Below are 24,900 nucleotides of genomic sequence, written 5' to 3'. Positions count from 1 at the left end.
GGCCTAGATATGTTCTAGACAAAATGGGTCACTTTTGATCAATTGGACACTTTACTGGTTCTGTAGATCATCTCTTCTTTGAAAAACTAACAAGTTTTTACAACAAATGGATTTCTGTTGATAAGTAATATTTAGTACAAATAGAAGAGAGAACATAATTTATTCAGACAGAAAAACCCCTTTTTGGTCAGTATCAAATCTAGATATTTACATTGCATTATACATTAAAGTTCATTGAGAATATCCTTAGTCCATGATCTCTATTTTATTGCTACCATCAAATTAAAAAATAAATTATAAAAGAAAATATCTGTTGAGAAAAAGCCCTGCTGTCTGTTTATAAAATGTAGACTTTAATCATTTTAAATATAAATGAGAAAAACTTTTTATTTTTATTTGTTATTTTGTTTACTTCCACTTCAAATAGAAGTAAACACCTCTATTTCAAATGGAAGTCAAATACCTCCTCCCTGTTAACTCCCCCCCCTCCAGAAAATCACCTACTCCACCCTGCTCCCACCCACTCCAGCTCCACCACCCTATCATTCACCTACACTGGGGCATCAAGCCTTCACAGGGCACAGGGCTTCCCATTGATGCCAGACAAGGTCATCCTCTGCCACATATACAGCTGGAGCTATGGGTCCCTCCATGTGTTTTCTGTGATTGGTGGTTTAGTCCCTGGGAGCTGGGTGAGGGAGGCGTGTTGGGGGAGGTATGGTTGGTTGATATTGTTGTTCCTCGCATGTGGTTGCAATCCCCTTCAGCTCCTTCAGTCCTTCCTCCAACCCCTCCATCAGAGACCCTGTGCTCATGTTGATGTTTGGCTGCAAGCATCCCCATCTGCATCTGGCAGAGCCTCTTAGGAGACACCCTACCTGTCAGCAAGCACTTCCAGGAATCAGTAAGTGTCTGAGTTTGGTGGCTGAATATGGGATGGACCACCATGGGGGAGGGGGCAGTCCCTGAACAGCCCCTCCATCAGTCTCTGCTCCACTCCTTGTCCCTATATTTCTGTCAGACAGGAGCTATTCTGGGTTAAAGTTTTGTGAAGGGTGAGGGGCTCCATCCCCTAACCTCTGGATATGGTCTCTACAGGTTCTCTCTCCTCTTTGTTGGGCATTTCAGCTAATGACATTGGCTAATAATTCTATCTTAAATCACCATGTTACTATCAAAATGAAAAGGCTTCCTAATTATATGGTGCAATCTGACCTTTGTTATGACTTCCTATTAAACATGTAGGAGGACTCTTGTTTTTTTACTGATTATAATACCTAACAATTGTTGCCTCCTCTCTGTTTTCTCATTATAAAAAAAAATCATTGAATTTGGATAGTTTTAAATTCATGTCTTAGTTAGAGTTACAATTGCTATGATGAAACACCATGACCAAAACTAATTCTAGGAGGAAAGGGATTTGATTTATGTCTCCACATCACAATTTATCATCACAGATTGTTAGAACAGGAATTCAAGAAGGGCAAGAAACTGGAGGCAGGAGCTGATGCAGAAGCACTGTGCTCTATAGGATTTGTTCCCCTTGCTTGCTCAGCTTGCTTCCTTACAGAACACAGGTCTACCACCCAGGGATGGCACCACTAACAATGGCTAATTAACAACAATGTCCTACAGGCCTGCCTACAGTCATATCATATGGAGGCACTCTAACTGAAGTTCGCATCTCTCAGATGATAATAGCTTGCGTCAGGTCAACATAACAAACACAAGCTGGCACATTCTAAATTCATTATAGATTATCATTAAAATATTCTCAAGAGTTCAAAATTTTGTTTTTGTTATAGCCTCTCATAAGGGACATAAATGATTCCATGTAACAGTATGATATCTACATGATATGGAGAATATGCTACAAATTATTTGAAGATAAGTAAAAACATAGGTCATAATTTTCTATCATATATATGTATATATAAATATATATGTATATACATAATTTTAATAAATTATCCTAAAGGCTATAGATATAACTCAGCAGTTCACTACCCAGGCAGAGGACCAAGGTTAAATTCCCAGAATCCACATATTGGTTTAGCTCTACCTTCAGATCTACAATGATTCTATACATCTTGTAGCATCTATTGGCACCTTCACCCACATGGTACACTTAGATAAATGCCTGTAGTGCACTCACACATATAAGATAAAAATAAATAAAACTTTCAAAAAATGTGCATTCAAATATTATCCATATAGTTGACTTTAAAATAAACACAAAACTACCTTAAAATCCCCTCACCTTTAAATTAAGGTTCAACTATTCTGTAAAGATCACTTGTATTATGAATATACATTATACAAAGACAGTTACAATAAATACATTTAGAAATAATTCTGAAATAAATAACATTCCAATAAACATAATGTGACATTCATCACAGTACTTTATTCCAAACACTCTGATACCTGAGACTTCCTACTATATACTCTTCAATTAAGGAAATGTTTTTATCACAGTAAAGCTTTTTTTCATATTTAGCTTTGATCTGAACTGAGTAAATCAATGCTATATCAAGTATAGCTTTTATCTTGAAAGGCAGACTTGGCTTTTAAGAAATTAGTTTGGATGGAAGCATAAAAATCACTTGGAGTTCTCTTCATGAAGCTGCTATTGAATGCCTCACAACTTTCATTTGTCAATCGATTTTACAATCAGGCAATGTATACAAGACAATGCTTAAGCCATCAAGTTTCATTGATTTCACAAAGCTGTTTATCAAAGCAGAATTGAAAAATCTTCTTTAGCAGCTCAAACAAGTTTAACAACATCCAACCTCCTTTGCCAACACCATTATAAAGTCTTTGAATGACACTCACAACACCTTAAGCTTCAGAAATCCTAAATTTATCTCTACTCCCTAGAGTGTCATTCCAAATGTAACTGCAGGTGTCTATGTGAGACCCTAATACAATTGCAAATTATTTTATTTAGTATTGATTCAATTACAAATGTGGCTATATCTTGGTCACAAGATTCTCTAGATTCAAAACTGGTATCTGATAAAATCCCTATTCAGTAAAATGGTCTGAAATTAAAAGTTTGTAATGATTTAAAAATTTGGCAAACAAAATCATTCTTATGATTCCTGGAAGGAATAATAATGAAGTAAAAAATTGTCAGCATTCAAAATAATTCAATTTGTACTATTATGCCTATTATGAAAATTATCTCAGAACTATATCAGTTTGCAAAAGAAGCAAACTAAAAGAAAAATCAAAAGAATTTTTAAAAAAATCTTTTAAATGTCATATCAAAACGCTTTTGGTGATAAAGCAGTTAGATCTATAATTATTCAACACTTTGCCTAGACATAATATCTGAATATCTGACATAATTAATGAAAATATCTAAGGTTTTCTGTGAATACTCATAGCCCTGCAAAAGCACCTAAGAAAAAACACATATGCTGAGCATATATTATGTGTCCATAATTTAGAAAGTATAGAAAAATGAATCTTTAAACATAAGTTCCAATAATAGAAAAATACTTTTTAAAATATAATTTCCCCCAAGGGATTAGGGGTGTAACTTAGTTTGTGGAGTGCTTGATTAGCATTCAAGAAAACCTAGGTTTGATCCCAGGACTTCAGAAAGCTCGGTTTCACAACTGCAATCCCAATGTTTAGGAAGTTGGAGCAGAAGAATTATAAATTTAAAGTCATTCTCACTACATGAAGAGTTGGCAGCTAGCACAGGATAGATAGGATTGTCTCAAAAGTAAGGTTTGTTTATCATTTGTTTGAATACTAACATACTTTCAGATATACCAATGTAAGTTATTTATGTTAACACATATTGTTACGTACTTTAAAATACATAGTACAAACTTTAAAATACAAAAGTTAAAGCAATATTTAAGCTGGGGCAGACATTCAAGTGACACATCATTGGGTCATATCATCATTATGCTGACATGGCAAGATTCACCAGCTCAAAATATATCATCAGATGTGGTCAAATCTGTTACTTCCACTACTGTGGTCATCTGATGGAAGCTGTGTCTCTCTCTCTCTGCTCTGCATTTAGACTGCAGCCTAACTGATTTCTAGAATTTCTGTATGATTTTCAAATTATCCTTCACTTCTCCATACAGGGAACAATATACTCTTTAAAATAAACAATCTATCCTTATCATTTCTCTACTAAAACAAAATTCTTGGCCTCTGATTGCATTTAATGTATGATGAAACCTTCTTAACATGATCTTAAAGGTTTTTCCACCTTATCATTTCATAATAAAAGACTTTCAAAACAATTATACACACACCAAAGAGAGAGAGAGAGAGAGAGAGAGAGAGAGAGAGAGAGAGAGAGAGAGAGAGAGAGAGAATTGGTTTTATTTATTCACTGATCTGTGCATCTGGTAATTATTTTAAGATTTCTCTGTGTGTGTGTGTGTATGTGTGTGTGTGTGTGTGTGTGTGTGTATGTGTGTGTGTGTGTGTGTGTGTGTGTGTGTGCTTGTGAACACATGTACACATGTGTGTATGTGTGTAAGCCAAATAAATCCAGGTATCTTGGGAGGCCAGAAGATGGTGTTGTATCCCCCAAAGCTGGTGCTACAGGGTGATCCAGATGTGGGTGCTTGAATCCTAACTTTGCTCTTTATCATCAAGTGATCTTATTAGCATCGAGGTGCTGCACCAACCTCTGGGTGGTGCTTTTTCAATAGTCTATTCTAACTTGGTTTCCCCAACACAAATGTTAATCTTTCTAATGTGCCTGTTTTCCACTTTATGTTTCAACCACTAGCTTTGTAACATTTAATGAATTAGAGATGAGTTTAAATATATGATATGAAAGATCAAATTTTAATAATATGATTACACATACTGTCATTAATGCTCTTTAGGTATCTTCCTGACTTCAAATACATTTCATTCATTTATATTTTATAAGATTTCTATTTTAAAGATAGAATAATAATAGAAATGATCCAATTATTGGAAATCATTTTTGTCACCTATATCAGTTTAAATGAAATTAAGTTCCCATCATCTCTTCAGAGTTCATCCTTGATTCTTTCCTTATGGCTGCCCTCCTCTAAAACACAGACCTAATTTACATTGGAGTATTGTGTTTTCTGTGCAAGTGCTAGGCTCTTAACTTTAATGTAGGTACTGGACTTGACAAGCAATTAAAGCAAACAATTTCCACTCATCAAGGCTTGCCAAATTAGTCATCTGCCATCTGCCCCATCATCTGGTGCTCCTTGAAGTCTTGCTGTGAATCTGGATGCACTTTCTCAGAATCAGAGGGACAGTGCGAGCCTCTGAGCGGGGGGAGTGCCAGTGGGAGCTAAGTATGTAAACATTAGCAAACATCTTTCTTCCCTAGATCATCCAGCCTTCAACCACCCCCCTGTGTGTAATAAAACCTAGCCTGATCGTGCTGCCTCTTCACTGGGAGACCTTTGCCATCCACTGTAATTAAAGTGGCAGCCTAGGAGACATTTTTTTCTCTTAGAAATAAATGAAAGAAGCATAGATGTAATGTTTTTAATATGTTGCTATGCTCACATTCCAAGGCTCCTTTCTTAAGCTTCAGTAACAACATACATAAAGAATAGATTGTACCATGCAGCTTGTACCAGTTGCAAGTAATATTTCCTTTTCATTCTTTGTGTAGATAAATGCTTATTTGGATAGCAACTCATAGGCAGGTTCTAGAGATGTTCAGACTCAACACTAATGGGAAACACAAGAAAAAGCAAGGGAAAAACATGCTACTTAAAAATATTTCTTTTATTTTTATATTATAGTATGATTACAACTTCTTTTATTTCATCTTCCTTTTTCAAATGCTCCAGTGTACCACTCATTCCTTGTTTTTTTTTCAAATTCAAGTCCTCTTTTTACATTTTTATTGATATATATACATATATATATATGTGTGTGTGTGTACATGTATATACATATATTATTTATATATGTAATATATATGTGCATATGAATATAAATATGAATGTGTGTATATATAAACACACACACACACACACACACACACACACATATATATATTACCTGCTTGGTCTATATAATGTTACTTGTATGCATATTTTCAGGACTGACAATTTGGTGTTGAATAAACCATTTGTGTGCTCCGAAATAACATGCCTGCCTAAACATGCTAACTTTTAAACCCATGCTCCTCTTTCTGTAAGAAACTAAGACAGGACTGTATATGGTTAAAAGGCAGATGTTCCCAAGTCAGCAATATACCATGCTGCTGAACGAAACAATCCCAAGCCAAGTTACAGGCTCTGGCCATCACATTGTGGCTGTATTTTGTGCCCATTCTATGACTGGATCCATTTGCAGAGGATGAACTTGCATAATTCAAAATAGAAATCTTAGTTTACCCAAAGTCAAGGATCTAAGATGCATGGATCTAAGATAAGGTTGCTTACTCTTGGTGATGTGGTAGTAAGTATCACCTCTTCAAATCAGTACAAACACTGACAGTGACGCGAACTCGGGAAAGGAGGAATGTTCTTAATGGCATTTTGCTTAAGAACATTTATTGTATATTCTGAATATCTAACATAAAATCTAGTCTGAGACAGCTTTCCAACAAAATAGTTTAGACTATTTTCAAGCATTTTTTAATTTATTTCTCAATTAGACAAAAAGCACAATATTATAGATATTAACATATACTACATCATAAAATTTTATCATAATGTTTAAGTTGTTTCCTGACCATCTAAAGTCTGCTAGTCAAAATGAGAGCCTAAAATCTCCATTATTCTTATTATTCTGAAAATGATTTCGTTGACTAGTGAGTTAGCAATTGCATTTAGAAAATAACAATGCTTCAAAGTACAGTAACCTTGGGTTTCTAAGAATTAATTGAAATTGGGCATTTAATGAGAAGCTGTCCACCATAGGGAACCGTCAGCCATACATATATTTGTGTGTCTGTTACACATTTATTTGATAAAATTTAACCAGGCAAAATAATATATGAAGCTTTAAGGTATGCATGGAAAGTATAATAAATATAGAACATCTATTATCTCTATAATAATGTATATTATAATAGAAAGTCTACATTACATTTTGGTAGAGTAATTTTATACAAATTTATTTAAGATCTATTAAAATTAAAATTCCTGTCTTTGATTTATTACCATTAGACAAAGGTGTGGAAATTCAGGTTATCCATAAAAAACATAGAGAATAGCTTCCCATTATACTCATAATATATATCACTTCATTGAATAGAAATAGTTATTATTAATAACAATCATATTCTTGGAAATAATTCTGTGCAATTGTGGTAAGTGATTTTACCCCTCGAAAAAGTGTTATAGGCAACTGATATCTGCTGAGACAGGTAGAATCAATCTTCAGGGACAGGCACCCTTGGGCACATACAATCTCAGGTAGTCATTCCTAAACACATATGTAAATGTATAAATAATGAAGAAGAGATCGTGAATTTGAGAGGGACTAGGTTTTGGTAGGGAGAGATGGGAGCAGAAGTGGAATAAAACATTAGGTAGGAAATTCTGAAAAATAAAATGCTGTATGTATATATGTCACAATAATTATATATACTTAGTTGATCCTACTATTTCTGCTTACTTATCTGAACTAACAAGACAGTATTGTTTTGGGGTACACAACATTCACTTATCCTGTCTGAGACCTCAAGCTCAACCTCTATTCACAAAAGAAAAAAATCAATTACCTGAGGATAAAACCACCATACACCATACATTAGGCATACATCTGTACGCAATTGCCTTTAAGATTGATTGTGAGATGAGCTCTTATTAAAGTAACTTGGAATGTACAATGATATACATTTTCATTTTAAGTTTTAAACTTTTAAAGTTAATTTTTCTGAATTTACAAATATGCTTATACATATTAATAATTTCACAAATACACTATAGAGTTTTTATTTTTGGCTTTTTTTTTGAGACAGGGTTTTTCTGTGTAGCCCTGGATGTCCTGGAACTCACTCTGTAGACCAGGCTGGCCTTGAACTCAGAAATCCACCTGACTCTGTCTCCCAAGTGCTGGGATTAAAGGCATGCACCACCACCGCCTGGCTAGAGTTTTTATTATAGGCAAATTCTGTACTTGCATGAAGTGTTAGTTGATAGGGCAGTGCATACTCTGTGGATATTGGCTTGAATTCTGTGTTACCAAGGGAACCTTCACAGAAGCCAGAAGTTAAGGATCTGATGTCCTATATGGTTTATTTTCTTTTTATAATGAAGCTCAAATATACAATGTAGCAAAAACTGTAAAAGATATAAAAATAGAAGTCCAACATTTTAATGAAATTAAGTTATTCAGTGTGGCACATGCAAGAAAACAGATGTGACACAGTGTTTTATATTATTAGACATGTTGATTTAGAAATGTCTTCTAAATATAACAGTAAAATATGGATGTCATGGCTAGAGAGATAACCAGCTCACTCAAGATGCTTGAAGTCATGAATTTAGATGCCTAACATAGCCATGCAGAGCTGGCACTATAGCACATGCATATAATTCCACTACTAGGAGAAGAGAGGTCATGGACCCCTGGAGGACACTGACTAGCCAATACAGCTATACCAATGGCATTTCATGTTCTTTAAAGATTTTCTCTCCAAAATAAGATGGAGGATTGAGGAAGATACCCAATATCAATCTCTGGCCTCCATGTGCACCACTGGCAAAAACAACAATAACTACAAAACCACTAGAGTTCACAAAATTATTCCATATAACATTGAAAATATCACATATCTTCTAACATTGTTACTACTACTATTACTATTACTATTTATTACTAATATTGTTAGGGTGCTGCAGCATCAAATACAATTTGAAATACTCAAAAGTGGGGATATGGAACATGAAGCGACCAACTCCGAAGTTAGACAGAACCCCAGTAGAGGGATGGGCTTCCCCAATCCTTCAAATTTTTCAACGCAATATTGTTTGTCTGAAAGAAATGCAGGGACAAAAATGGAGAAGAGACTGAAGGAATGGCCAACCAGTGAGTGTCCCAGCATGGGATCCATCCCATATGGGCCACCAATCCTGACACTATTACTGATACTATGTTGTAATTGCAGACAGGAGCATCACATGACTGTCCTTTGATGACTCTACCAGGAGCTGACTGAGACACATGCAGATATAGCTAAGCACTGGACCAAGGTTAGGACTTCTATGGAAGCGTTAGAAGGACTGAAGGACCTAAAGGGAATGGCAATCTCATAGAAAGACCAACAGAGTCAACTAACCTGGACCCCTGGGAGCTCCCAGAGACTAAGCCACCAATCAAAGAGCAGGTACTGCTCCAAGGCCTGTGGCATAAAATAACAGAGGACTGCCTTATCTGGCCTCATTGGAGAGATTGTGCCTAATTCTGTAGAGACTTGATGCCCCAAGGTTTATGCCCAGGGGTTGTACCATCTCAGAGTTGAAGGGGAACGAGGAATGGGGGTGGAAATCTGGCAGGGGGAACCAGAAGGAGAGAAACATTTGGGATGTAAATGAATCAAACAATTAATAATAAAAATAGACTTACAGTTTATTTTCTTTGTAGGACATATGGGAAGTAACAAAAAAAGGCTAAAATCCTAAGTTTAAAAAAAATCAGTACTTGTATTGTTATTTCTGTTTCTGTAACTCTTTGGAAAAGTCTATGAATGCAAATATTTTCTGTGTAAAAGCAGTTACATATACATTTAATATTTGGAATAGTTTATACACTTTCTTGAAGGTAAATAAAAATTTTAAAGCAACCCACTCTCTGCTCACCTACACCTACAAGTGGGAATGGAAATCACACGCTAGTATTTTCAATACTGTCATAACACAAACTTGATCAATATTTAAAAGTAGGACAATCTTGTCTGAACATAATTCACATTATCTCTCACAAATACATATTTTATAATAAAAATAATATGCAATTTTTGATAAATTATACAAATGTGTACCTTTTTATTATGGAATTCAGGGTTATGCTGAGAGTTTCAAAACTGTTGTATAGAATCAATCTTCTGTTGCATTCTTTTAAATATTCATTGCTCAGGTGTGTTTGCCACTTGGTTAGAACTTACATACAAATGAAATTTTTTGAGTTCCAGAAAACCAAACAACCCTATTAAAAAATGGGGTACAGAGTTAAACAAAGAATTCTCACCTGAAGAACTTCGGATGGCGGAGAAGCATCTTAAAAAATGCTCAACTTCATTAGTCATTAGGGAAATGCAAATCAAAACAACCCTGAGATTTCACCTTACACCAGTCAGAATGGCTAAGATTAAAAATTCAGGAGACAGCAGGTGTTGGAGAGGGTGTGGAGAAAGAGGAACACCCTCCACTGCTGATGGGGTTGCAAGCTAGTACTACCACTCTGGAAGTCAGTCTGGCCGTTCCTCCGAAAACTGGGCACCTCACTTCCAGAAGATCCTGCTATACCACTCCTGGGCATATACCCAGAGGATTCCCCACCATGTAATAAGGATACATGCTCTACTATGTTCATAGCAGCCCTATTTATAATTGCCAGATGCTGGAAAGAACCCAGGTATCCCTCAACAGAAGAGTGGATGCAAAAACTGTGGTATATCTACACAATGGAGTACTATTCAGCCATTAGAAACAATGAATTCATGAAATTCTTAGGCAAATGGATGGAGCTAGAGAACATCATACTAAGTGAGGTAACCCAGACTCAAAAGATGAATCATGGTATGCACTCACTAATAAGTGGATATTAGCCTAGAAAACTGGAATACCCAAAACATAATCCACACATCAAATGAGGTACAAGAAGAAAGGAGAAGTGGCCCCTTGTTCTGGAAAGACTCAGTGAAGCAGTATTCAGCAAAACCAGAATGGGGAAGTGGGAAGGGGTAGGTGGGAGGACAGGGGGAGAGAAGGGGGCTTACGGGACTTTCGGGGAGTGGGGGGCTAGAAAAGGGGAAATCATTTGAAATGTAAATAAAAAATATATCGAATAAAAAAATGCAATTGTTTAAAATAGTTTAAAATGTATATATTTTTAAGACCTGGCTTTGTATGGTTGTACCATTTTTATTGTTATCTCAACAATAATAAGCCAAACCTTTAATGCAATCAATTGTTTCTAAAGATGCTTTTTAGGAATGTAAGTGAATCTGGGCATCAAGATATCTGCCTATAGTATCAGCTATTTCTGGGATTGAGAAGGGGGACAACTGTACCACTAGGAATTCTAGGCAAAATAGTATCTCATATAACAAGGAATAGAGGTATATGTATGAATAAATATAAATTCTAATGGTTGAAAAATTACATGTTGTACTAAAAGAATTTTCCTCTGTTCCAAATAGGGCTGGATGATATAGTTGAGGTTTAATCAGGTTATCCATCAGCATCAAGGATGCGATGTGTGTTAAGGGCAGTTTTACCAGGATTGCTTTGCAGAGTCAGGAAACAGAGAACAAGCTAGACACAGGGGAAGACAGAAAGAACCATAGAATGAGAAGCAGCCAGGAGATTAGAGCATGTGGCAAAGTCATTATGAGGTCAGCCAAAGCAAGGTTAGTAAGAAACTGGTAGAAGACACTTTGTATCAACCCACATGGAAAGGAATTTGGGCCAAAACTGAGTTGAACCAGCCAGCCAGAGTTCAAAAAGAGCTAGAAAGAATGAGCTTATTTAGTAATAAGCCTCTAAGATGACAGTTACATCTGTCAAATAAAAGTTACTTTTACAATTGATCACAACAATAATAATAAAAAATTAATTTATATTATACCTATACGTACTAGGCTTTAACCCCATCTGAAATCATGTCTCTTCTGGTACATATTGAGTTCATGCTATAAGAGCATATTACAAGTCTTTTAGCATTGCTATAAGTATTTTTAAATGCTTATTATTGATTTGTGAGTTTAACTTCTTGATCAATGACAAACAGCTTATACTCTGTCTATGGTACATTGAGTGAAATTTCTCTATAACATTAAACTAAGAAGCACCTACTGAACCTGCTATATTATAACTTCAGTTACATCTAGTTTCTTAAAGTCAAGTACTCGATTTTGTTCACAACTCCATTACAGTTCTCAGAAGAACTTGATCTATCAAAAAAAAAAGAATAAATATTGGATAGATGGATGTATGTCGTCTATGCAATCTTACTGAGATTCTGCTTCACCAATAATTCAAATTGTTTTTTGATGTATGTTATTGATCTTAGAAATAGTCAAATCTTGATGAAAATAAGCATGAAATAGCTAGACAGGGACAGAAAGAAACATTTATTCAGGCTATTGCCCTATAGTTCAGTATTACATTATTGTGAAAGTATTCACAATGGTCCAGCTATAAGGAAAGAAGTTGCAAGACTTGTGTAAAACTAGTCAGCAGTAAAACCAGACCCTTAAATCGCCGGGTGGCTTTAGGAACACTGGGCTATTCAGCATCAGTCCCTTCTGCGAATAGAAGCAGATCTTCACACAGACCTTCTTTTCTGAGTCTTGGCTGAGAATGTTAAATATGGCTCATTAGATGACAAGAGTTATGCTCATTATTTGAGGTGTTTTAACAAAATCATGCACCACATAATATAGTATTACATGCTAAATATAATTCTCAATATTTTAATAAGTCATATATCAATATCCCCATATTTCTAAATTATCTGCATTTCATAAACATTCTTTTTACAGTTGGAAATAATCAGCTTAAAATTTAATCATTTTATATATTCAGATTTCAAAAATCATGTTCACTTAAAATAATCAAACCTGCATTAATAATTTTGGTATAGCTTAACATCAAACGACTTACATATTAAGCTATTATAAGAGTTATATAGATAATAGCATTATAAGTGCAAAATTCACAAAGCAGTTTTATTCATATTAACCTCTTTGATTACGAATTATCTTAAAAGTTGGTTCTAAGAGGCAACATGATCAGATTAATTGCCTGGAATTCAATGTTTAGTACTTTGTAAAAGAATCCAAAAGAGATGTTTTGATTTTTCTCATGATGTAGAAATGAGGTGTCAAAAATGTCCATAAATGGTAGGTAGCTATGCCTTTAGAATCTAATGACTCACGGGAAAAGAATAAAAGGAATGGGTGAATAAAAACAGACTGGTGACTTTTTTTTTTTAAACATTCATAGAAACATACAATGATCCCAAATATCTTCACCCGTGTATTATAGTTTGTCAAATCTCTCTTCAACAGATGTTAATTTGATTTAGGAAAGTTAACTAGAAATCAATCAGAAATCAAAAGGTATTTGAAATAGTTGACATTGGAATCATCCGGGAGGTGATTTTTTTTTCAAAGCATTCTACCAGAAGGATTCCAGTGATGGTTCAATATTGGGGTTTTGTTTTAAGCTTGAAACATTCCCAAGCCTCATGCTCCATCCCTCCATCCCAATCTGCACACATGTGACTGTGCTCTTTGGCAATCATGTTAAATATCATCAGTTCTCCATTACAGCTGAAATCAAGCCCCTCCTGCTTCCCTCTCCTGGTATTCCCCTACACTGCTTCATCCAGCCTTTCCAGAACCAGGGTACTCTCCTGCCTTTGATGTCCAACAAGGCCATCCTCTGCTGCCTATGCGTCTGGAGCCATGGGTAACACCAGGTGTAGTATCTGGTTGATATTTTTGTCCCTGGGAGCTCTGGGAGTACTGGGTGGCTCATATCGTTGTTCTGCCTATGGCATTGCAAACCCCTTCAGCTCCTTGGGTCCTTTCTTGTGCTCCTCCATTGAAGACCCTGTTCTCAGTTCAATTGCTGACTGAGAGTGTCCCCTTCTGAATTTGTCACACATACTAGCAGGGCCTCCCAGGTAACAGCTATATCCAGCTCCAGTCAGCAAGCACTTATGTGCATCGATAATAGTGTCTCGGTTTTGTACCTGTATTTGGAATGGATCACTAGGTGGGGTAGTCTCTAAATGGTCTTTCCCTCAGACTCTGCTCCACACTTTGTCTCTGAATCTCCTTCTGTGGGTATTTTGTTCCCCCTTCTTGATTTTTATTTTTCCTTCACACTTATTGTTCAAAACTCTCTTCCCTAGCTGTTCACTACTGTGCTGGAAAATCCTGGTTGATTTGTTAGTATTCACCCTGGACTCAGTCATTAACTCTCCTACATTCCATACCCTTTACATCTCAGTCCCAGGACAAGTAATGTGCTGCCCAAACTGGGGAGTCCTCATTATGAGGCCTGAATTATTTTGCTTTTGTCATCATAACTGGGTTTGACAGGTACCCATGGTTTCAAATAGTTTTGGATAGTTCTTGCATCTTGATGATATTGCCATGTACAATAACTTTTGCTTTAAGCCTAAGAGAGAAGAGACACTTAGCCCTCAAGAGACTTGAAAACCCAGGGGATAAGGAGGCTTGTCATGGTTCGGGGGTTGGGGACATCCTTTGGAGATAGAGAGGAATGGGATGAGGAATTGTCAGAGGGCAGACCAGGGAAGGGGGATAACAACTGGACTGTAAAAGAAGATTAAAGATACTATGACTTTGACTCCTCTGATCCCTCCCATTCTTCCTCCCCCTCCTCCTCCTCTTCCTCCTCCTCATGATGATGATGATGATGATGATGATGATGATGATGATGATAATAATAATAGAATTGAGCTGAGGTCGGGAATAGATAATTCATGTTCCAGTTAATACCACTTAGAGTTTCATTCTTTCTTTTCTGTTTTGTTTGTTGTTTGATTTTTGTTTTTTGTTTTGTTTTTCTTTTATACACTGAACTCCTTAAGAAGCTTAACTCCATTACCTCCCACTATAAATGCCGTCCTGAATGATCACAGACTAAGAACTGGCTGGTTATTCTATTCCTCTGCCTTCTGTTCATGTTACCTTGTTTACAATCTTTACATTAAATAGCCAAATGTGTGTATGTCAAACCAAGAACCATATGTTGTGAAGTCAGTAGAAAAGTAATTGTTAGCTGAATTAGTATCCTTCATTTGAAAATATATACCAGTCCTTTGACTTCTTATTTGAAGAGTCAGTTTGCTTTGCCTGGGGACCTTTAGTTGCATAAAGCACTGTGTTGGCTCCAAAGCACTTTAATTCCATAGCAACGCCAGCAGTGCTTAAACTATTGGAGCCTACACTGTTATGTCTGACCTGCTAGGGGGCTTTCTGGAGAGAGGCTGCTAACTACTGCAGGCACTTACTATATTTAACATTTTTGAATTAATAGTGTACAAACACCAATTCAGTGTGTGTGTAGCAAAGTCTGTGCAGCAGACCCTCCAATTTATTTTCTCAGTAGATTTAGAAATGCAAGGGTTGAATAAGCCTATTTGTCTCCATATCAGCTGCCCATTGAAACAGGTGGATCTGTGTATTTAGATAGGACCGGTTGAAATGGAATAAATGAAACCCAGAGTTAAGAACAAGGGTTATCTAGGGAGACGATATTGATATAGAAAAGTCCTATTGTTGATGTAGTTTCAAAGAGGAATTAGAGTATGGTTCCGAAATGATCAATGCCCCCAATAACACAACATATGGACAAGTAACTCAGAAATATAAGCGTTAAGTAAAGTCACAGCTAAGGTCACTGATGACTCTAAACTCTACCTTCAGAATCACATACAGAAACCCTAAGGAGCACACAGTAACAGACTGTCAACTGGAGATTATTACAATCTAAAGCACACATGATCAAGGCCAAAATTGCAACACAGAGATGAAATGAAATATCCTGCACTACTCTCTACTATGATAGATAAATATAAAAATCTCTTTGTGAACTTCTGGGAAAGGAGCAGATTCTCAAGCAGAATTAAATGAATGCAGGGTGGACACATTAAAAATTGGCCTCAGGATAATAAGCCTTCTCAGAATAAAAGGAATTCTACTAAAATTAAAAGAAAATTGTTTGTAAAGAACCAGAGTTTAGCTTTGGTATTCTGGTCTTTCTGAGCTCTTAGATAACTTTAAAAGAGGCCCACTCTTTATCTGTGGCGTCATAAAATTTCTTCTTCATATTTCTAGTTTTCAAGAGGTAGATGATGCAATAGTCTATGCCTTTTTTATGATTTATAATTCACCCTATTCTCACTTCTAAAATATGCCAAGTAGCCATTTAAATGCCAGAAATCTTCATTGTGCCATACACGCTTTTACTGAATTATAGGTTTTTGATTATTTTATAGGTCTTTTGGTAAAATTAAAAATATTTTTCTATTTTCAAATAAACAGGGACACAGTTTTTCATGAGAGGTGCATGCTAGTGAAGCTAGTTTCTGCGTTCTTATTTCATGGATCTCCAGAGCTTTTTATCCAGAGACACTACAGGTAGCACTGGAATGGTGGTATTGGTGGTAAGGGCTGTATGCATGTGGATAACAATGTGGGTAAGGAGCAGCACTTCTTTTCATTCTTTTAAAGTGAAAGCAGACCCAATAACATGTATGTACATATAATAAATACAGATAGCATATATACATAATATAAATAAATTATACATAGATCCATATGTGTGTGTGTGTGTGTGTCTGTGTGTGTGTGTGTGTGTGTGTATTTGAATGTCTGTCCATGGAAGAGCTAGGACCCTTAAGTTTCTCTGTGTCAACACATATAAAATAACTAAAAGGAAATAATGAAGTTATTATTTTTAATTACCTTGTAGTTTGAAGCTAAGAGTAGCAAACATGCCAAATAACAATCTTTTCATTATTTTGTTATTATGATAGGAAAGAAATGTAAAAAAATAAAATACAGTGGTTTCCTTGCAACAAGTCAGAGATGAAGAATAGGGTAGAAGGAGTGGAAAGGTAGATAATACAATTTTTGAGGAGTAAAATATTAAATTTTATATTTTGTTTGAAAAATTCACATGAATTGTATGTCAATAGACATTTTATCATAAATTATTTTTCATGCCATACCTGTCTACACATATCTAATTACCACCTGGATTATTCTCTTGAAATTGTACATACACACAACTCATAAACCAACATCCTCATCATGTGAGTTCATTTTACAACAAAACAAAACACCAATGTATTTGGCTTTATAGATACATAAAATAAAATGGTTCATAAAATGTTAGAAGGTGTTCTAGGTTTTACATGAAAATAAACAACATATAAAACCTGATAATCTAGCAACAAAGGCTACAATAGAAACACAGAGTATCTAGTCAGCTTATAGAAATTAAGACTGCAAATGACATCATACTAGTCCACAAAATTGAGTCTTTCAAACGTGCTTACGTGTCCATGTCTTCAACATGAAAACAGTATACCATCCCATTATCTATGTTCCTCTATGAAATCATTCAGACATCCTATTTCTTTCACTCCTAATGTGACTTTATTTATTTTCTTTTAATTTTCACTTAGGTAGACATTTATTGTAGAATATATTACTCTTAAGTAATAAAATTCATTAAGACACCATTATTTTATAAAGTAGGTAGACATGTAAATAAAAACCTTTACAAACAATGAGTTAAGTGTTCAGTACAACACCAATACCAGAGAAATCAGAAGACAGAAGACCAGGACATTACACCCCTTTAGGGCAGGGGCTGCGTTTCTTCTGATCAGTGATGCTTAACTTCAGCAGTAAACAGAATGCTAGCAGAAGGGAATGCTAGAAGTCAGGCAACAAATATTTGTTTATGTACCAACTGCTCAAATTTACCTGGAACCTGAGTGGGAGACCAAACCTACGAATTGGTTCATTACAGTCCTGGCACTATGATGATTAAGTTGTCCACACTGTGTTTTAGAACAAGCTTCCCTGTGCCTGTGTTCTAGCAATTCTTTTGTTTTGTTTTGGTTTGGTTTTTTTGTTTGTTTTCCATTTAATTATTTTCTTTTATTGGACATTTTCTCTATTTACATTTCCCCTTTTCCAGTTTCCCCTCTGGAAACCCCCTATCCCCACCCCTTCCTCCTGCTTCTATGAGGGTGCTCCCCCTCCCTCCCACCCACTCCTGTCTCTTTGACCTGGTATTCCTCTACAATGGGACATCTAGCCTTCACAAGACCAAAGACCTCTCTTCCCACTGATGCCCAACAAGGCCATCCTCTGCTACATATGCAGCTGGAGCCATGGGTTGCTCCATGTGTACCCTTTGGTTGATGGCTTAGTTTCTGGGAGCTCTGGGGGGGGTCTGGTTGGTTGATATTGTTGCTCTTCCTATGGGGTTGCAAACCCCTTCAGCTCCTCAATCCTCCCTCTAACTCCTCCATTCGGAATCCTATGCTCAGATCAATGGTTGGCTAAGAGCAACCCCCTCTGTATTTGCCAGGCTCTGGCAGAGCCTCTCAGGAGGCAGCTATATCAGGCTCCTGTCAGCAAGCACTTCTTGGCATCCACAATGGTGTCTGGGTTTGGCGACTGTGTATGGGATAAATCCCCAGCACATGGCTACATCAGCTACTGTCTCCTTCCACCCTGACCTGCAGTAATGTATATTTCTCTTTTCAGAAAGCTGCCCTTCCTATAGAATCATTACATTGGTTTGGAGGCCACCTCCTCTAGTGAGACCTTACCTCAGCTAGTTAGCATTTATGACCAATTTCATATCAGGTCACATTCTGAGGTTCACATGGGTAGTGGCTCCAACATGCATGTTTAGGGGACTCAATTCAGTCCACAACAACTACTAAAATTAATTTTCTTCATTTCTGCTATTGAATTTTCTCCTCAATCCTCCACCAGATTTCCTTTCATGAGGAGGAATCTTCTTGGAATCAGACTATGTATATAGAGTCAATGTACCAAGAAACACAGCCTCCTTTCTTGTATCTGACCTCTTGAGCTATCCGATTATTTTGCCAGATCTCTTTGGCTAATGCTTCATTTGACTGTGGTGAATTCACACAAATTATCATCATTTACAAGAACTGCTTGCCTAATTATCATGCACTAGAATAACAATTACGCATATCATTAAATTCCTGTGAGATAATCTTCAGTATAAGTTTTATTTGATTAGGCCACTAAAGTCTGTTCATGCATGCTTAGCCTTCATAGTGAGTTGCTCATGATGAAGGATTTTAAAACATAATGATAGCGATATTGGCTGCAAGTCTAAACTACCCCCACCCCCCAAAAGAATTATTTCCCTGGTTATCCACCTTGTGAAAGGTTAGAGCAATCAAATGTGGACTGAATACAATCAAACTTTCATATATCTAATACAAATAAAATGGAATACAATTAGGTAGTGTTTTAGGCTTCCTAATTTGCACATTCTAACTAAGAAGATATCTGGGCTGATAGTGTAAAGCATTCCTATAAATCATAATACCTATTATACATCTTCATTCAGAAGTTAAGAAATAAAACAAAAAAGATTATGGCAATTTCAAATAAAACTTATTTCAAAATGAGCCTCTGTTCTTGTGTTTCCCTCATCTGGTGAAAAACCACCAAGATCAGATAGCTTCACCAGACAGAACCTGGATTACTTCTGCTTATACCTTTCATACTGAACCACCAGCAAATTTTTCAATTTAATGTTATTTAATATCCCAAACAGTTTCCAAGTCTTCAGTTCTCAACCATAAACTGTCATTAATTATTATCATCTATGGCAATATCATTTTCTCTAGATTGCTGTAACATTTGTCCAAACAGAATTAATTTTATCCAACCCACTCAATGTCACGTGGTTGTCTTTAAAATACAAATCTGAATATATATTGTCTCTATCAAAAAGAAAAATCTCTCAACAATATCTCTTAGTTTCTGTGAGGAAAGACTCATGCACTAGACTCTAACGGCGTGTTCCACATGTCTCTTATTTATCGGCCAAGTGTCCCACGTTAGCATCCCCTGCTCCCAGATCAACCTTTTACAATTCACACTCATAACAACAGCAATCCTAAACCTATGTCAGTCCCTCTCACCTATAGTCTTTACACAATCTCTTATTTCAAGTAAAATAATTTCTTTTGTTTCTACTACAAACTCACTTCCTACTTACTTTCCAGTCCTAGAAGATGGTCAAAATATTTTCAAAAGCAAAACCTATTGTTAAGAATCTTTGTGTTACTAGTTGGCTCTCTACATAGAAATAATTCTTGTAATAATAATAAATTGTATATGTATATCTAATTTATGTATTAAATTATAATTTAACTGTTTTAAATTTAAATATTAAAATATGTATAGTTATTATATATCATACAATAAATTTATATTATCACTATAAGCTCAATCTAAATGAATATTTTCTATGGTTCATATCATGAGAAAATATATATCCAAAATCAGCATTAGTTAACAAGTTACAGTTTGAGAAAAGTCTATCAGGTGTGAAAGAAAACACATATTGATGTGAAAGAAAGGATCCAAGATGACATGTTTCAACACATTCCGCAACTGTGAAACTTTAGCAGGTATAAGCTGACATCTGTTTGCAGGCTCCCACACAGTAAGATCTATACAAAACAGCTATTTATATGGGAAATGTTTGATTGTAATGCTCAAAACTAATTATCAAATAAGTTCTTAATTATCATTTCCTTCAATGAAGAAGACTTAAATTACTCTTTCTAATTCTTTAATATGTTCTTAAAATATAACACACTGGTAATTTCATTTGCTACTAGTAATTAAAAAACAATCTATCGATTTAGCAAACTGCTTTTTGATTCAGTTTTCTAGAAAGTCCACTCCTCCACCAAAAATCCCACAAAAAACAAAACAAAAAAAACTTAAAATTGTTGGAGATCCATACATTAGTATTGACATTAGCAACCTTAGATTCTTAAGGTTTCTGACCAAACAAAATCTAAGAGCAAATAAATTTCTGTGGGCCATTTGTTGTTGTTTTTTTCTCCCTAATCTTCCTATATCTGTTCTTGAGTATTTATAATTACACATTGCTATGTAGAACAGAATGAATAAATTATATGCCAGCTTATTTTTTCCTTTTCCTATCTCTAGATGTCAGCCTCATCTTGTCCTTGTACGAGAGATTATTAATGGAAAGTGTGTGTTGCTTTTTTCCATTACTTGTCACTTACCCACCCAAGATTCTTGCCTTTATACTTTCTTTAATTAAAGTTAGAGTGCATTTGTTTACATATCTATTAACTATGCCTTCCTTGGGATGATATGAGGCATTAAGAGGCTGCACATGTTCTACATGTAAAAATCAGCCAATTTACAAATATGACTTGACAATAAAATTATTGCTTTAAATTACTTAATATTGAGAGTGCATATGACATTGCATGGACAATACTAAAGGACAGGAGCCTCATGAAAATATTTAAATATTTAGAAAGCATCATTGCTTTCTAAAACTCTCTCTTGGAAATTCTAAATATAAATTTTGACAAAATTCCACATTTTTCTCCTCTTCTTAGGTCTCTACTTTTTATAACCATACTGGCTTTCATTAGATGAAAGCCCTCCATGGAAGTGAAAACAGATGCTTTTCAGCAGATCTCTGCTCTTTGAGTAGAAACACAACACTGAAAGCCAGGAACCTGGGAGAGGGATGATTAAAGATCAATAGGGAGAGGGGGTGATAAGATAGAGTCCTGGCATGAGTAATCAAAACCCATCGTGCATATAAATAAAACTGCCAGATAGCAAAGTTAATCAATAATAAAATAAACATAAAGACAAATCAACAAAATGAACATGAGTCAGCCAACAAAAAAGGCCTCTCCATTAAAAGCTCACCAAGATAAGCTATCTTTTAAGTAAGCTTAATAAGAAATAATAGCTATTATTAGCAATAACTAATAAGAAATAAAACACATTTTCTTTAAAGAGTCTGTGGTCATTATTGAAGTCATATAGTTAAGCACACTGGAGACAGAATGCAGTTCTATAGAAAGGGAAATGTATAATAATCAATATAGCATATTGTTACTTTTTATTCATTTAAACAATTGCCACAATGTATGCCCACAAATATGAAAAAAAGTGTCCCAGAACCCCCACTTTCTTATTACATATTTTTTGTTGCACGTTCCGGTCCATAAAACATGGCTTTTCTCATTGTTGCATATCAAAATTTAACAAGGCATGAAAAACACTTATTATTGAACACATTTTATTTATAAAGAAAATAAAAGTCAAAATGACTTTGAAAGTCGTAACAATAGATAACATTTATTGAGCTCTTATGTTCCTCGGCTCTTAACTGAACATTTTACAGAGCATATTTCACTTAGTTGTCACCACTGAAAGTGGGAGTCTGAGAGAAACTCAGGGATTTGTGTGCCTAGCAGCCTCTCCATTACATGACTGAACACAGATGAGAACCTAATGGCTCCTTGCACTGAAGCAGAGAACTAAGAATAAGGATTACATGATAATTTTTTCCCATAAAATCCTACATTTATTCTCTTTACTTGTATTGTGCAAAATAAAATATGAGTGAACTTATGTTAGGCAAACAATACTGGCAAAGAGAAATTTAAAAAATTGCCTAAACTAGGGAAATTGAGTTTGGAACTCACTTCACTACAGAGGTCAGACAGTTGTAAACTACATGTTAGTGTCAGGAACTGAACTTGGCTCCTCTCCAAGAGTTAGTTTCAACTGCTCTTTTCTTTTGGTTTTGGTTTTGATTTTTCAAGACAGGCTTTCTCTGTGTAGCCCTGGGTGTTCTAGAACTAGCTCTGTAGACCAGGCTAGCTTCAAATCATAGGGATCCACCTGCAGCTAGAATTAAAGTCTTTTGCCACCCCAATGGACTTTAAACACCTGAGTCCTGTCTCTTGCCCCTCGGACTTCCTTTTAATAAACCTTTATTAAGGATATGAAAACAATGAAAGATCAATATTAGACTCAGATTATCCATCACTTATTTATTCATTTCATATATAATCTGTTGATTAAAATCTGGATATATACTGGAATATATAGAATAGCAGTATAAAAATGGCAAGGGAAACATACAGAAGATACAATTTATATCCCAAGAGTGAGTGATCACTTCCTCCATATTGGAAAGCAAAGCAAGGTGGGGGATGGTAGACCAGAACAGTTATTCTGTCTCAATAAAATAGTGAAGACTACAAAATGCTAAATATTGACATCATTTAAGAGGTCGATTACACATGTAAAAATTCATTTTAAAACATCATTACTTGCTCCTCATGATTTATCCGTAATCGATTGTTTAGAAAATGAACAAGTCCTCTCTCCCATTCAAGAACTAGAAGAAGATAGCTATAGGTCATTATTCTATAATACTGATTTATTTTTAGTCCCAGAACATACTGGTGGATGCTATGTTTTGAAAGCATTACCAAAGCCTACGGGGTTGAAAGCATAATTCTTCTCTCAGCTCTGTTCAGAGGTAGGATCTTTAAGAAGGCCTCAGATCATGACGACTCTGGCTTCATGAAAGGGTCAACTCTTCAATGTGGAATAGGCTAGGTATCCAGAACTTTGTTTCTGATAAAAAAATATGAGTGCACCATATACATTCTCTCTTTCACATATGCAGGAGAGACTCTCTTGCTCTTCTACCTTTCACCATGTGGTGGTGCAGCAAGAAAGCCTTCATCAGGTGCAAGTCATCATAGTCTCGGACAACATGGATACCTCCTAAGAGCTGAATGAGTTAAACACAAATTCATTATCTACTGTCCAATGTGTGTGTTTGTTCTCTCTCTCTCTCTCTCTCTCTCTCTCTCTCTCTCTCTCTCTCTCTCTCTGTGTGTGTGTGTGTGTGTGTGTGTGTGTGTGTGTTAATCAGTCATAGCAACACAAAATTACTAAGACATAGGTGAATGAAATTGAATTCTCTCAGCCATAGCAATTCAACAAAAAGTACTCACATATCTAAACACTCAGCTAAAAGACAAATAATGTGGAATCAGAGAGGGAGGAAAATGATTCATAAGATTCCAATGAGAGATACGTTTTTAGAAGCAGAACTGCAAACTGATCATGCAAGCCTTGCATGAATGAATAAGGAAATCATTATTTTTATTGACAAATTAGGAAAGCTTTGGATTTTATTCATGTGTTCTTTGTGCACATGTAAGTAACTCTCTCTCTGTCTCTGTCTCTGGCATGTGTGTGTGTGTGTGTGTGTGTGTGTGTGTGTTGTTTTGTATTTTGTGGTATTTTCTCTGGAGTAATATATATCAATAATAAAAGTACATCTATGTAGACTTCTAGAAACATGATTGAATTAAATGATGCAGCACAGTGCTGACTACATTGTGGGTTTAAAGTCAGATGTAGTAAACCAGCACAGGTTCTGTGTTGGGAAGTTAACTTGAGTGGCACTTACTGTGCATTTACTCGTGGCAAACGGTCCTTCTTATGCTGCCTGTTTTATCCTGGTCCATGACAGTGAAGGTCAGTGAATCTAATTTGACAATAATGAGCTTGCATTGCAACACGTTATAATATTGAGGACTAACTTCTTCTTCAAAAGGGTACCTGCTGAATTTAAAATGCTGTTCAATGACACCGGGGAATCCCCAGGAGAGCTCAGCACAGTCAAAGAACATGATTCTCTAATTTTTTCCCCAATAATAGAGACAGCAGAGGATACGAACATGTTCAATATGCATTAAAATAAAACCCAAGCTGATAGGAATGCTTTAATTAATATCAATTATCTTCTGCAGTATCATGATTCCAGCCAGGTCTGTGAGCATGAAGGAGAAACTTGACACTCGTGCCTCTTTGTGGACAGAGAGATTTTCAGCAAAGCTAATGGAAACTAAGCGCATGAACGATGCTGCAATTCAAATGTACTGTAAAATTACTGAAATGATTTCAATGTCACAGAACTATATTGCATTGCATTTATGATTATTACCCCATGGTATGCCTTGGTGATATTTTGTCAAACATCTAAAAAATTGTCTTAAAAAACATTGTATCCTTCAGAGAAGAATATTCAT

The 24,900-nt window shown here is 35.7% G+C and overlaps 1 protein-coding gene across 1 annotated transcript in view; it reads right to left on the bottom strand.

The window, feature by feature from the left end:
- Positions 1-24,501, bottom strand: part of Erbb4 (erb-b2 receptor tyrosine kinase 4) — a 708,134-nt gene extending 683,633 nt beyond the window's left edge. Inside the window, exons 1-2 of the mRNA XM_052191829.1 lie at positions 24,301-24,501; positions 23,507-23,591 (exon numbers count right to left, since the gene is read on the bottom strand). Coding sequence (XP_052047789.1) covers positions 23,507-23,591; positions 24,301-24,501 — 286 coding nt within the window. The remainder of the gene's footprint in view (positions 1-23,506; positions 23,592-24,300) is intronic.
- Between the last annotated feature and the right edge of the window lie 399 nt (positions 24,502-24,900).

Source organism: Apodemus sylvaticus, chromosome 9 (genome assembly GCF_947179515.1).
Source record: "Apodemus sylvaticus chromosome 9, mApoSyl1.1, whole genome shotgun sequence".
In the NCBI taxonomy this organism is placed as follows: Eukaryota; Metazoa; Chordata; class Mammalia; order Rodentia; family Muridae; genus Apodemus; species Apodemus sylvaticus.
The sequence above is the reverse complement of the archived record's forward strand: the minus strand, read 5'-3'. Positions and strand labels throughout refer to the sequence as shown.